The sequence below is a fragment of the Plectropomus leopardus genome, chromosome 4, assembly GCF_008729295.1.
Source record: "Plectropomus leopardus isolate mb chromosome 4, YSFRI_Pleo_2.0, whole genome shotgun sequence".
Taxonomy (NCBI): domain Eukaryota; kingdom Metazoa; phylum Chordata; class Actinopteri; order Perciformes; family Serranidae; genus Plectropomus; species Plectropomus leopardus.
In genome coordinates, this window is record NC_056466.1 from 19,353,634 (window position 1) to 19,364,466 (window position 10,833).

Genomic DNA, 10,833 nt, shown 5'->3' on the forward strand with positions numbered 1-10,833 from the left:
TTTGTTAAGGGTTGAAAGGTTCAAATACTTTTTGGTTTAAAAAGATTAAAAAAAAAAGAATATTTTTTGCAAAATGTAAATGTAAATTTGGCAAATGGACATGCACTTGTACGGCGCCTTTCTAGTCTTCCAAAGCACTTAAACACCACATGTCACATTCACTCATTTAAACACTGGTGGCTGAGGCTTTCATGCAAGGTTGCCACCTGCTGATATTCACACACACTCGCACACAGATGAGAGCTGTTTGGGGTTCAGTATCTTGCCCTCAACATGCAGACTGGAGAAGCTGGGGATCGAACCACCGATCTCCCAATTTGTGGATGACCCGCTCTACCTTCTGAGCCACAGACGCCTAAAATAAAACTTCAATTTCATGTTTTCAAATAGGAAATGGAGCTTTATAGCCTATTAAGACAATAACTTAAGAAAAAGCACTATTAAAACTGTGAGACTCTGCTCCCCATTTAATGTTGTCGCTTTAGCTACTTTCTAGCTGGCGTCATCATATCTCAGTCTTAATCTCTGTCTATCTCTAGCCACATAAGAGCCTGTATATTTTTTAAAATTATTTATTAACTTTTTTTGGAAGCTAGATAGACAGTATAGGTGGAAGAGAGAAAAGGGATGACATGATGCTGCAGAGGAATCAGCCTATAAGGGATGCACACTCTACCATGTGAGCTAGAGGTTGCCCCACATTTTTTGATTATTTAAAAAAAAATCGAATCCATTAATTTAATTTCATCTAATTTAACTATTTTATCATCCATCAGGGTAGTGTGATATAATTCTGGTCAAGAAATACTAAATCCCTTTATTAAAGCTCCTAGGTTAAGCTTTGTAAAAAAATAAGCTTAAAAATAAACTGCATTCAATCTGTTCAAACTATAGAAGTTCAAACTTAACAATACTCTGCAACGAAGAACTAAGTGGACCTTAAGGTTGAGATGGTTCCTTAACTGCAGTTTCTGAATCAAGAATGAACTGTCAAGATAAACTTCGTCATGCTATTAAAACCATCAGATTTACGAAAACCTTAAACTGCGAGACTGTAATCAACCAAGCATTGTTTAGCACTGTAACAGCAATCATTTATTCAATGCATATTATGACCAGCATAAGCTTTAACACATACTGAAGCCTTTGATCTTGATTAATATAAAATCCTGCTTTAAGCGTTCAGCTCAGACGGAGCTCTCTCTGATTATAGTAATCTAACTCATTAAGTACCGTTTGCAGACCTTTGGTCAGTTCCTCTGTATACAGCGTCAAGTTTAACATGCTCAGCAAAGAGCTTCAGAGGGATTACAAACACTGTTTGGACCGAGTCTGATTGTTTCAAATTGTAAATGTTTTTTTTTTTTTTAAATTGTATATAAAAAATACCTGATAAAATAAGGCTGAGAAGCTTTGTGTATAAGGCAGCAGTTTTTCTTCATATCTCCAGAAGCTCATAAGGCTGAATGGGCGGAGTCATGTAAACTTTGGTTCAGACTATCTTTAGATTCTTCATCGCAGACTCCAGAGTCTGAGGGAAAAAAAAGAAACATCCCAAAATAATATTTGTATTATGCCGAGGAAATAAACAGGATGTCACACAAATAAACATTTGACCACATCAGTTTGTTGTTGTTGTGTGATCTGTGCAATGTGTGTGTGTAAAGGTGTAGATTTCAGGGAGGATGTAGGAGACTTGCAGAGGACCATGAAACCCACATTTCATATGTGCTCCCCCCATCGTTGAAATGAAACCTACACCCTTGTGTGTGTGTGTGTGTGTGTGTGTGTGTGTGTGTGTGTGTGTGTGTGTGTGTGTGTTACCTTGACATCCCAGATGCCCATCCCCCCATCCATGCCAGTGGTGCAGAACTTGGTGCACTGGTTTCGTCCACCTTCCAGCACAGAGATTTGGCTGAAATATCAGAGACAAGTTAAACCAAATCATATGAGGTTGCAAATAATAATGTTGCGTTAGGATACGCAGCCAAACAGGGCAGCTCCGACAGGTGTGACTTGTCATCGCTGAACAGACCTCAGTTATAACCAGATCAATTTATTAGTGGCTGTGATCATAATTCTGGCTGGACTCAAGAGTTAGATAAATATTCATCAGACTGGGACTTGTGTGCTACAATGTCTCACAGTTTGCCTCAATTATTTATAATCGTATCTAACATTATTAGCCTAACGTTATATTAACCTTTATAATTACACACATAAGTCAAGACAGCGATTAAGCTTGAGAGGCTGTAACATTTGCTATCACTCACCAACACTGCAGCTCCCTGTCTGCTTCTTTCACACCTTCATGAGGATTATTTTTCACCAACTACTTTTATAGTTTCCTTGGTAGCTGGTAGCAAGTAAAGACCAAAGCTGTTGCCCTAGCAACAGAGTAGCAATGGCATGGTCCATATTTCCTCTCCTCACCTGATGCTGTTCTTGTGCAGGCTGTTCAGGTCCTTCTCGGTGCCCTGGGTCTCTGAGGCCCGACGGTCCAGGTTCTGGAAACGTTCCCTGGCACTGATGCCCTTCTGGGCTGCCTGCTTAGGAACGTCCAGTTTGCCCCCAAACGTCAAGCTGGCTTTGGCACTGTCGTATACAAACAGCACTGGGTAACAGTCGTGGCCCTGGAGGAGCAGAAACATGAGGATGGAGTTGGAGGATGGTGTGTATGGATTTAATATCAGTATGGTAACATGAGACCAGATATCACCTGTGATTTTGGTTGTATCATAAAGATAAAAAGGGTCAAAGCCATTATGAGTCAAGTCAATTTATTTTGATGTTCCTGTCTGCATCTGTCAAAATCGCTTTTTTAATACTATCATCAGGTAATGTCAATATATATTATGAATAGTTTTTCTAAAAAGCAAGGGAAAAAAAACAAACCAAAAATAAAATAATCCCTCTCAGGTATCACTTACAGTATGTCCCAATACAAGTGTGCTGTGTTGTATATTCCTGCAGATTGTCAGACCTTAACTTGTATTTTCTTATTTTATTTTTATTTGCTGTGTTCCTGTGCACAGTGTGGAGGTGAGGTCTGGGCTTTATATAAAGGTAGCTATCAGCTGCCAGACTGTAAGCACCAGGCATCCAAGAGGAAGTTACTAAAATCATGGACACTGTGCCAAAACGCAAACAAATATAGCGAGGTTAAATCCTGATCTCATGCACATCCCAGCATAGTTTTGCCCCTTATCAGCACCTTTACAGCGAGCGAGTGAACTCTGGCAGATAAAAGCATATAATTACAGTACAGCGATGTTGCAGTGTGAGGAGTGGATGAAGGTTTTTTAGGGGGCTGTTCTGATTTCTTCCTTTACAAATGAGTACGTGTCTAAGTTATTTATTCACAACTAACCTAATTTATTTACATTTTAATAATTTCCTTAGTTAGAATGATTATTTTTTTGTGTTTTGGGTGATGTGGATCATGTAAGTTGTGCTGCTTTTTAACCTCATAAATGAGTCTCTCTTCACCCATGTTGACTGCTGACTGCAGGAAAAACATAAAGGTGATGGACTTCAATTTTGACCAATGAAAATATGTTGGAGATGGGGGCATATATGCAAAACTTTACAAAAATAGAGTCAGGGCAAGAGGTTTTTCATACAAGTGACACATCACTCAGCTTGTTTGCTGATGCATGGAGCAGGTTAGGATATCTTCAATGGGAAATACTAAAACAATCTGATGTTCGCTCATTCGTGTCCAGTTAGGAAAAGGTGTAATCAGTCGAAATAACTAAGAACACATGGGGGGTTGTTCACGGCCTTTAAACCCTGAGGCCACCAGGATGCCCCGTTAATGACTTAAAAGCAACTGACTCAAGACAATCTTGGAAAATGTGGGGCAATTCAATTTGCCATTATCCTGTAACTGCCAAACAGACTGCACTATTCAGCAAAATTGACATAGTTTCCCTTTAACCCTTTAAAACCTCAGCAAATTGGCTTGATTTCTCCACACAAAAATGGAAATATGGCAATGAGTAACAGCGGAAGAAATGATCCGTAAGTTAGCAAGAATTTAGTAAAAAGTACACAAAAATGACCTGAAAATCAATTTTTCAAAAAAGAAAAAGAAAGTTAAAAGAAAGACTTAGACTTGGAAACGGTTCTTAAAAGTTATAATAATTCTGTAACATAACTAATATCAATAACAGAATTATCATAAAATGTCATTATGATCATTTTAAATATAGTTTTTCCCTTTTTTTAAAAAAAAATTCCCATTACCATTCCCAAACCATTAATGCACCACCTTAATTAGAAGAAATATATAAATACTATTAAATATTAAATATGAACAGTAAACCCAACATATCGCCACATGGTGGATATGAGGACAGAAATATGAGAATATCTGATCTAATATGTGGAAAAGACTAACTTGACAACAGTAAGTGATTTGCTGAATAAGTCGAGGTTTTTAGCGAAGCCTCAGTGCTGAAATGTTTCGGTTTGTTGTTGTGGTTATTTGTCACATTTGGTTCTCTTGTTGAATGGATTTTATACATATTATGCAGCTCCTCAATAATTCAGTCAGACACAAACAAAATAAGTAGATGTAGATAAAATAAACTGATTAATTTATGTGTGCTGACATGTATCGGATACTCACAGCTGCTACTAAGCTGTTCTCAGTGATGAAGGTGACACACAGCAGAGGAAGCGTCTCAGAGCTCAGACTGTTCACCCTGTGGAGTCATAACAAGCATTAGAGTGTGGTCCCACAACACACACGCACACACACACACACACACCGAACACACTTCCTGCCCTCTCTTACGTGCTGGTCTTGCCTCCCTCTGCGACCGACACAGTGGAATCATGGGAGGTCCAGGCCAGGCGGTTGCCGGAGTGAGAGAAGCACACGCTGTGCACCCAACCGCCGCCTCCAGCCGAAGTCTGACCTGCTGCTCCAGACCCGCCAGACTCAAACAACATCTCCCCAAACGGCATCTTGCTGCCCCAGGGGGTGGGGCCAGGCTTCTCCTCCACCTCCTTAATGTAGGCTGAGAACACCCTGTGGGCGAGGACGAGAGGGGTCACGATGTGAGCAAAACACAAGGAAGAGGGAACGAGGAAAAGAGGACAAAAACAACGGTGGACCAATACTGCGAGGTCCAGACAAATATGATTTATTATTTATTCTGTGCTGTCTTCATATTTTATTTGTGTGCTTGAAAACCAGCTAATTAAATGCATGCGAAGTGATGATTTTTTGGGATGTGTGCATGGTTAAGGATACCTTTGGACTTTAGATTTCAGATTAGAATAAAATTTAGGCCCAGTTTATTTAGTTTGTTTGTTTAAAACAACTAGAATTATATAAATTGTTATTTTTTTAAGCAAATGTACTCTTGGTACTATGGCCGAAACATGTTTTGTGAGGTCACAGTGATCACCTTTACCAGCAAAATCTAACCAGTTCATTCTTGACTTGTGTCAAATTTGAAGTTTTGTAATGGATACAGCAACAGATACAATCCATCCTTAACAAAATGTGAGAAACGTCACAGAGAATTAAAAAATGTAAATATGTCTGTGTCCTATGACAGAGAGGCAGTAGGTGCCACGTGTACCGAGAAGACAGAACCAGAAGTTGTTGTAAGTTATAAAAGTTATTAAAATCTCTGCGTGCCTCTTCAGAATCACTGATACCTGCATTTGAAGTCACAGCATCCAGCAGCCAGCAGGACGTTGTTGGGATGCCAGTCCAGGCTGAGGATGGTGGAGCGGATCGGCTTCTTGATGTGCTTACACACCCACCTGTAAGCAACAGCACAACATGCTGAAAGTGTATGGTTCATAATAATCAAATGCAGCCTCTCATGTAAATCAGAGGCAGGAAGCGATCCTGTCAAAATCTCACCAGTCGTTTTCCTGCTCAAAGTAGCAGATGGAGATGAGGCGTGAGCCACTGCCTACAGCAAACTTGTTCTCTCGTGGCGACCACTTCACACAACGCGCAGCACGGTTGATCCTGAGGATGACCAGGGTCGGCTTCCACGTGCCCTCCTTCAGGGTCCACACATAAGCGTTACGGTCTGCCCCGCAAGTAACTATACGGTTACTGTCTGGAGCCCAGTCAATACCTGCAGGAGGAAGAAACTCTTACTGTTACTTTATCTCTGTGCATGCATCATGATATTTAAAGAAATAGTTCAATATTTTTGGGAAATATGCTTTATACCATGAGTTACATGAGAAGAGCTATAACACTCTTTAGATTATATTAAATTCATAACATCAAAAAACTGAAACCTTCCCACATAAATAGCAATTATAGTGTTTGCAAAATACATCAGTTCTATCATTTCCTTTAATATCTGAGGTGTAAGATGATACGGGCAGTTCAAGGTCTACCCTGATGTCTGTGTGCTAATATGATCATCTTGTAGGAGTACAAAGACTGGAAACAGGGGGAACAGCTAGCCAGGAGTCTCGTCGTCACTGTGTGGTTGCCTGGTAACCAGCACAGACTCCAAGAAGTCCCTGCATCTGGTCAGAAATAGTTTGGCCCTTAAAGCTGTACTTGGTAACTTTCATGAAAATAACTTCTTGTCATATTTGCATTAACTGTCACTACATCCACACAGTATTATATGAGACAGACTGTCTGTGAAAAAATAGTCTTTCGTCCTCGCAGTGCTTCTAATGGCATTTGCTAGAGTCTGAATAAAAACAACCAATCAGAGCCAAGGAGTCTCTGATATAGCTGTCAATCATGTCAATCGCTGCTTGTGACCTCAGACTGGACAGCGCTGATCAAATATGAATCAAGATTATGTTACTGCAGTGCTTATTTCTCACCTCATGTTTTCATAAACATATTCTAGTGTACTGTTTAGCTGTTAAATGAGGTTTGAGACCCAGCCGCCATGTTGGAAACAATCGAGCAAAGCTTTCAGCTTTCTCATGTTTAGAGGAACATTATTTCTGTCTCAAATTGTACTGTATGGATATAGTGACAGTTTAACTTTAACCATTTTAAAACCACAATTTGTCATTTTTGCACTTGTCCCGATTAAACAAACAAGATATAACATGCTAATGGGTTTGTTTTCTAATTAATGGTATATCCCTTTGAGCCAGGCTGACAATTTACTTCTGTTTCATGTCTTTGAGTGTACCATACAGACAGAGTACAGAAGTGATCTTCTCATCCAACTCTCGACAAGCAAAGCAAATAAGTGTAGTTCACAAAATTTTGTACTATTCCTTTAAATCCTACACTTATTTAGGTACCACTGCAGAGGACAGTGGGAATTTTAAAAGACATCTTTAGGAGATGCATAAGTTACTGAAAATCAAAACTGTGGACTGAGTTACTTAGCTACTTAACATGTTTGAGTAGTAAAGAGGCTTACCACAGATTGTATAAATTAATGGACTAAGTTTGACATTTTGGCAAATTAGATGCCAAAACCATTTTTTTTTTTGATATGTTTGTTTCTGCTGTAAAGTTAGGCATTTTAACATAAGCGTCTATAGCGGACCCCAGCAATGAACCCTAAAAGTCAAAGTCAATGGGTTTCTTAAATGGGTTTTTGATTACAAGCCTTAAATGAGGTCTGTTCTACAACATCAAATACGTCAATAATTACCCCACTTGCAAACTTAAAATCTTTTTTGTATCTTTAAAAAGGCGGTTGCTAACAAGTGGCTGAATGAGACTACAGAACAAACAGCCTTGCAGCCTTGCAGTGGTTGTGATGTGACTGCAGTATCGATTGTTTTAGCCTTGCAATAGCTTTTTACTTCTGGCGATTGCATTTAGGCTTCAGAAATCCTGAAAGTGGTGTTAATTGGTGAAGAATATCTTGCTGACCAAAATGTTTAAGCATCATAAACGTTTGTTTGCCACAGATCTTATTTTCTGCAATGATCCAAAATCCAGTGGAAAAATCCCATAGGCTTTTTGACAAAAGAACCAGGGTAACATTAGCCGCTGGGTTGGCCTACAGACAAACGTCATCCCTGGGGCACTCTGTTGGAGCTGACTCAGTTTTGAGGTCAGCCTCAAGTGGCCATTAGAGGAGCCGCAGTTCTTGGCACTTCCACGTAGGTTTCTTTTTTCAGCCTCGGAGGTTGCTGCTTAGAGTCTACTAAATTTTGTAGGTTCACCTAAACTTTAAACTTTGTGGGAAACCCATACCAAAGTCATTAAGGCAAATCATCGTGTCTGCAGGTGTGTGATTGTACCTCACCTGTCACCTGCCCATTGTGCTCCTTCAGCTCATGAATCCTGGTCCACTTGGTCCCATCCTTCTTGTAAATGTGGACCTCGTGGTTGTTGGGGCACAAGGCGATCTCTGAAGCACACAAACACAATTAAGTACATCAAAAGAAAGTGCTGCAGGTCCGTGAAACAAACAACTGAGAAATGTGTTAGTGTGCGGACAAAGTACAGAGTGAGTGATGGGAGAAGTTTGTGGGGCTGATCAGCAGTCGAACACAGAACAGCTGAGCGGCTGCATGAGAACAGAAAAACTAAAGAAACACAGTATGTATCTGCCTGCAGGCAGCGCACACACACACACACACACACGGTATCTTTAAATAGACAATGTGCGAGAACTGCAACCTTCCTTCCCATAATGTATCAAACCCTGCACATGTTTCAGTCAGCAGATTAGTCAGAAGCATTTGTCCCAGAGCAGCAGTGTGGGTGCTTCAGTGTGCATGTTTTTTCTTTCTTTTTGAGTGTTCAGCCTTCAAGCTGAGCAAACTTCAGCTAACAAGTTGAAGAAAACTACTATGACTCTATGACTCGACACCAGCTGTCTGTTAACATCCGCTTTACCCAGACACTAAAGCTCTGATCAAAACAGCCAAATATGGCATTAGTTTCCTGCAGCTAACGGAGCACAAGAGCCTCTCAGAAAGGCCCCCGGACACCACCCTTACTGTTACAGGAAACAGGAAATACCTTCTCCCACCTGGGAGCCAATCACAGGCCTCCGACTATTACACTATTTGTTCTTTGGCTCAGACTCTAGTTGAAGCAAGATGTTCCATGATGTCTGTGATTAAAAACGATGTGCAGTTCAGAGCCGAGCTGACTCAAAGCCACTGAAGTACAAACCCAGAGTGACCAATCAGAAAAGGCGAGCAGACTTACGGGTACGATCTTTGTTCCAGGCATGGCAGCTAATTGGTTCCAGCAGGAAACTGTGGTACGCCATGGCCAATCAGACGTTAGAAACAGACCAGGAAGGGGTATCAGCGGCTGGTGAGCTGAGAAGATAACAGTCAAGTCTGGAAAAAGTAAAGTTAAAGGATTATTGTTACAATGAAAAAGTGGAAAGGGAAAGAAAACACAACTTTATAATCAAAACTACTCATCGAGATACATTTCTCAAGAGTTGGTTCAGAATATTTGAGGTTAAAAAAAAGTTCAAAAACAGACAATCAGCTGATTTTAACCCCGTGAGCACACAACACCGTATCTCACTCAGGTTAATGAAATCCAGACTTTCAGGGGCATGAGAGGAATGATGCAGGTCAAAGGTAACACACATCCCCCAAACAAGCCTTACAGCTAGAGCACACACCCAGGAAGTAAAACAACTTAAACATAATCTGTTTACAAGCACTAAATGTATTTATTTATTTTCCGTGGAAACATGCACTTTGTGGAAACATGCACTTTTCTGTGCCGTGAGCGAGTGCGTGTGGGTTGGAGTGCCTGTTGCACACTTTTAGCTTTTTCCTGAGAATGCACTACACTTACAAAGTGTGTGTGTGTGTGTGTCTGTGTGTGAGTGTGCGTTACTGTCATGTCTAAACACACTCAGTCAACTGTTAAATATTTTCTAGGTTACTTACCCTGAGGGCCGGGCAGAGATGGATGGGTGAATAGCTGCAGAGATGGAGAGAGACAGAGAAGGAAGAGAGAGAAGCAGAGGAAGGTGGCAGATCAAATAAAGATGAGGGTGTTTCAGCCCGCGGACTCTGGCCAGTCAACGCGAACGCCAACGACAGAGTGAGCTCAGGAAGAGAAGAGCCGAGCCGAAGAGAGGGAGGAGAGGTCAGAGGGGGGAGTGGAGGAGGGTACAGTGAAGCTCAGAGGGGGAGACATACAGGAAGTTTGTGCAGGCTTATGCTTCAGGCTGAAAAGATCACGAGTGTAACGGTTCAGAAATGTGAGAGAATGGACTAAAATGTTCATTTTGAACAGAGACAGAAGGCAATAGAGTTTTTGATTCAGGAAGAGAGGGAGGAGCATGAACACAATGCAATGTTCAGCTAAAAGGAGGAAGTAGAAACTGAGGGGGAAGCGAGAAAAAAAAGCATGAAAGACACGGAAAAGAAGGGGGAGGGACGTATGGCCACTTCTGCATAAAGAAAGAGGAACAAGGAGAAGGGGAGGGAAGAAAAGTAAACTGCAAAAGGGGGGAGAAAAGGGTTGCGTCAGGAGAAAAAAGTTCACAACCATAGATTTGCTCAAGCTTTTTCATGCATTTTGAGTTCCTTATTTTTAGCAGTTCAGATATCCCAACATCAAGTTTTCACGCTTTCCCCTGAAAGATCGGCTCACTTTTACTCTGGAAATTTTAAATCAAGTCATGGATGTTGTCTTAGATGACACACTTTTCTGTCTGTGCTGATGTCAAATTTTCCTCAGTGCTCATTATTTCCATTTGGGGCTAAGAGGAAGATTTAAGAACTGACTGTGAAAATCTAAAGCTAAAATAAAAAAGCCTAAAACTTAACTGTTTTGTTTGTAATAGTGAAAGTGGGTTTCTACAATGCCTATGTTTTTTTATTTATCTTTTTTTTCCCAATTGGAAACTTTAATAAGGACCTAAAATG

The 10,833-nt window shown here is 40.6% G+C and overlaps 1 protein-coding gene across 1 annotated transcript; it reads right to left on the reverse strand.

Moving 5' to 3' along the window:
• Nucleotides 1–1,072: 1,072 nt before the first annotated feature.
• arpc1b (actin related protein 2/3 complex, subunit 1B) lies at nucleotides 1,073–10,271 on the reverse strand. Its single transcript, XM_042485566.1, has 10 exons — nucleotides 9,847–10,271; nucleotides 9,140–9,276; nucleotides 8,226–8,330; nucleotides 5,888–6,110; nucleotides 5,677–5,784; nucleotides 4,802–5,038; nucleotides 4,634–4,709; nucleotides 2,434–2,633; nucleotides 1,825–1,915; nucleotides 1,073–1,531 (listed from the first exon to the last, which is right to left on the reverse strand). The coding sequence occupies exons 2-10, from the start codon at nucleotides 9,201–9,203 to the stop codon at nucleotides 1,493–1,495; spliced, it is 1,143 nt and encodes a 380-aa protein (XP_042341500.1). The 5' UTR covers nucleotides 9,204–9,276; nucleotides 9,847–10,271; the 3' UTR covers nucleotides 1,073–1,492.
• Nucleotides 10,272–10,833: the final 562 nt, after the last annotated feature.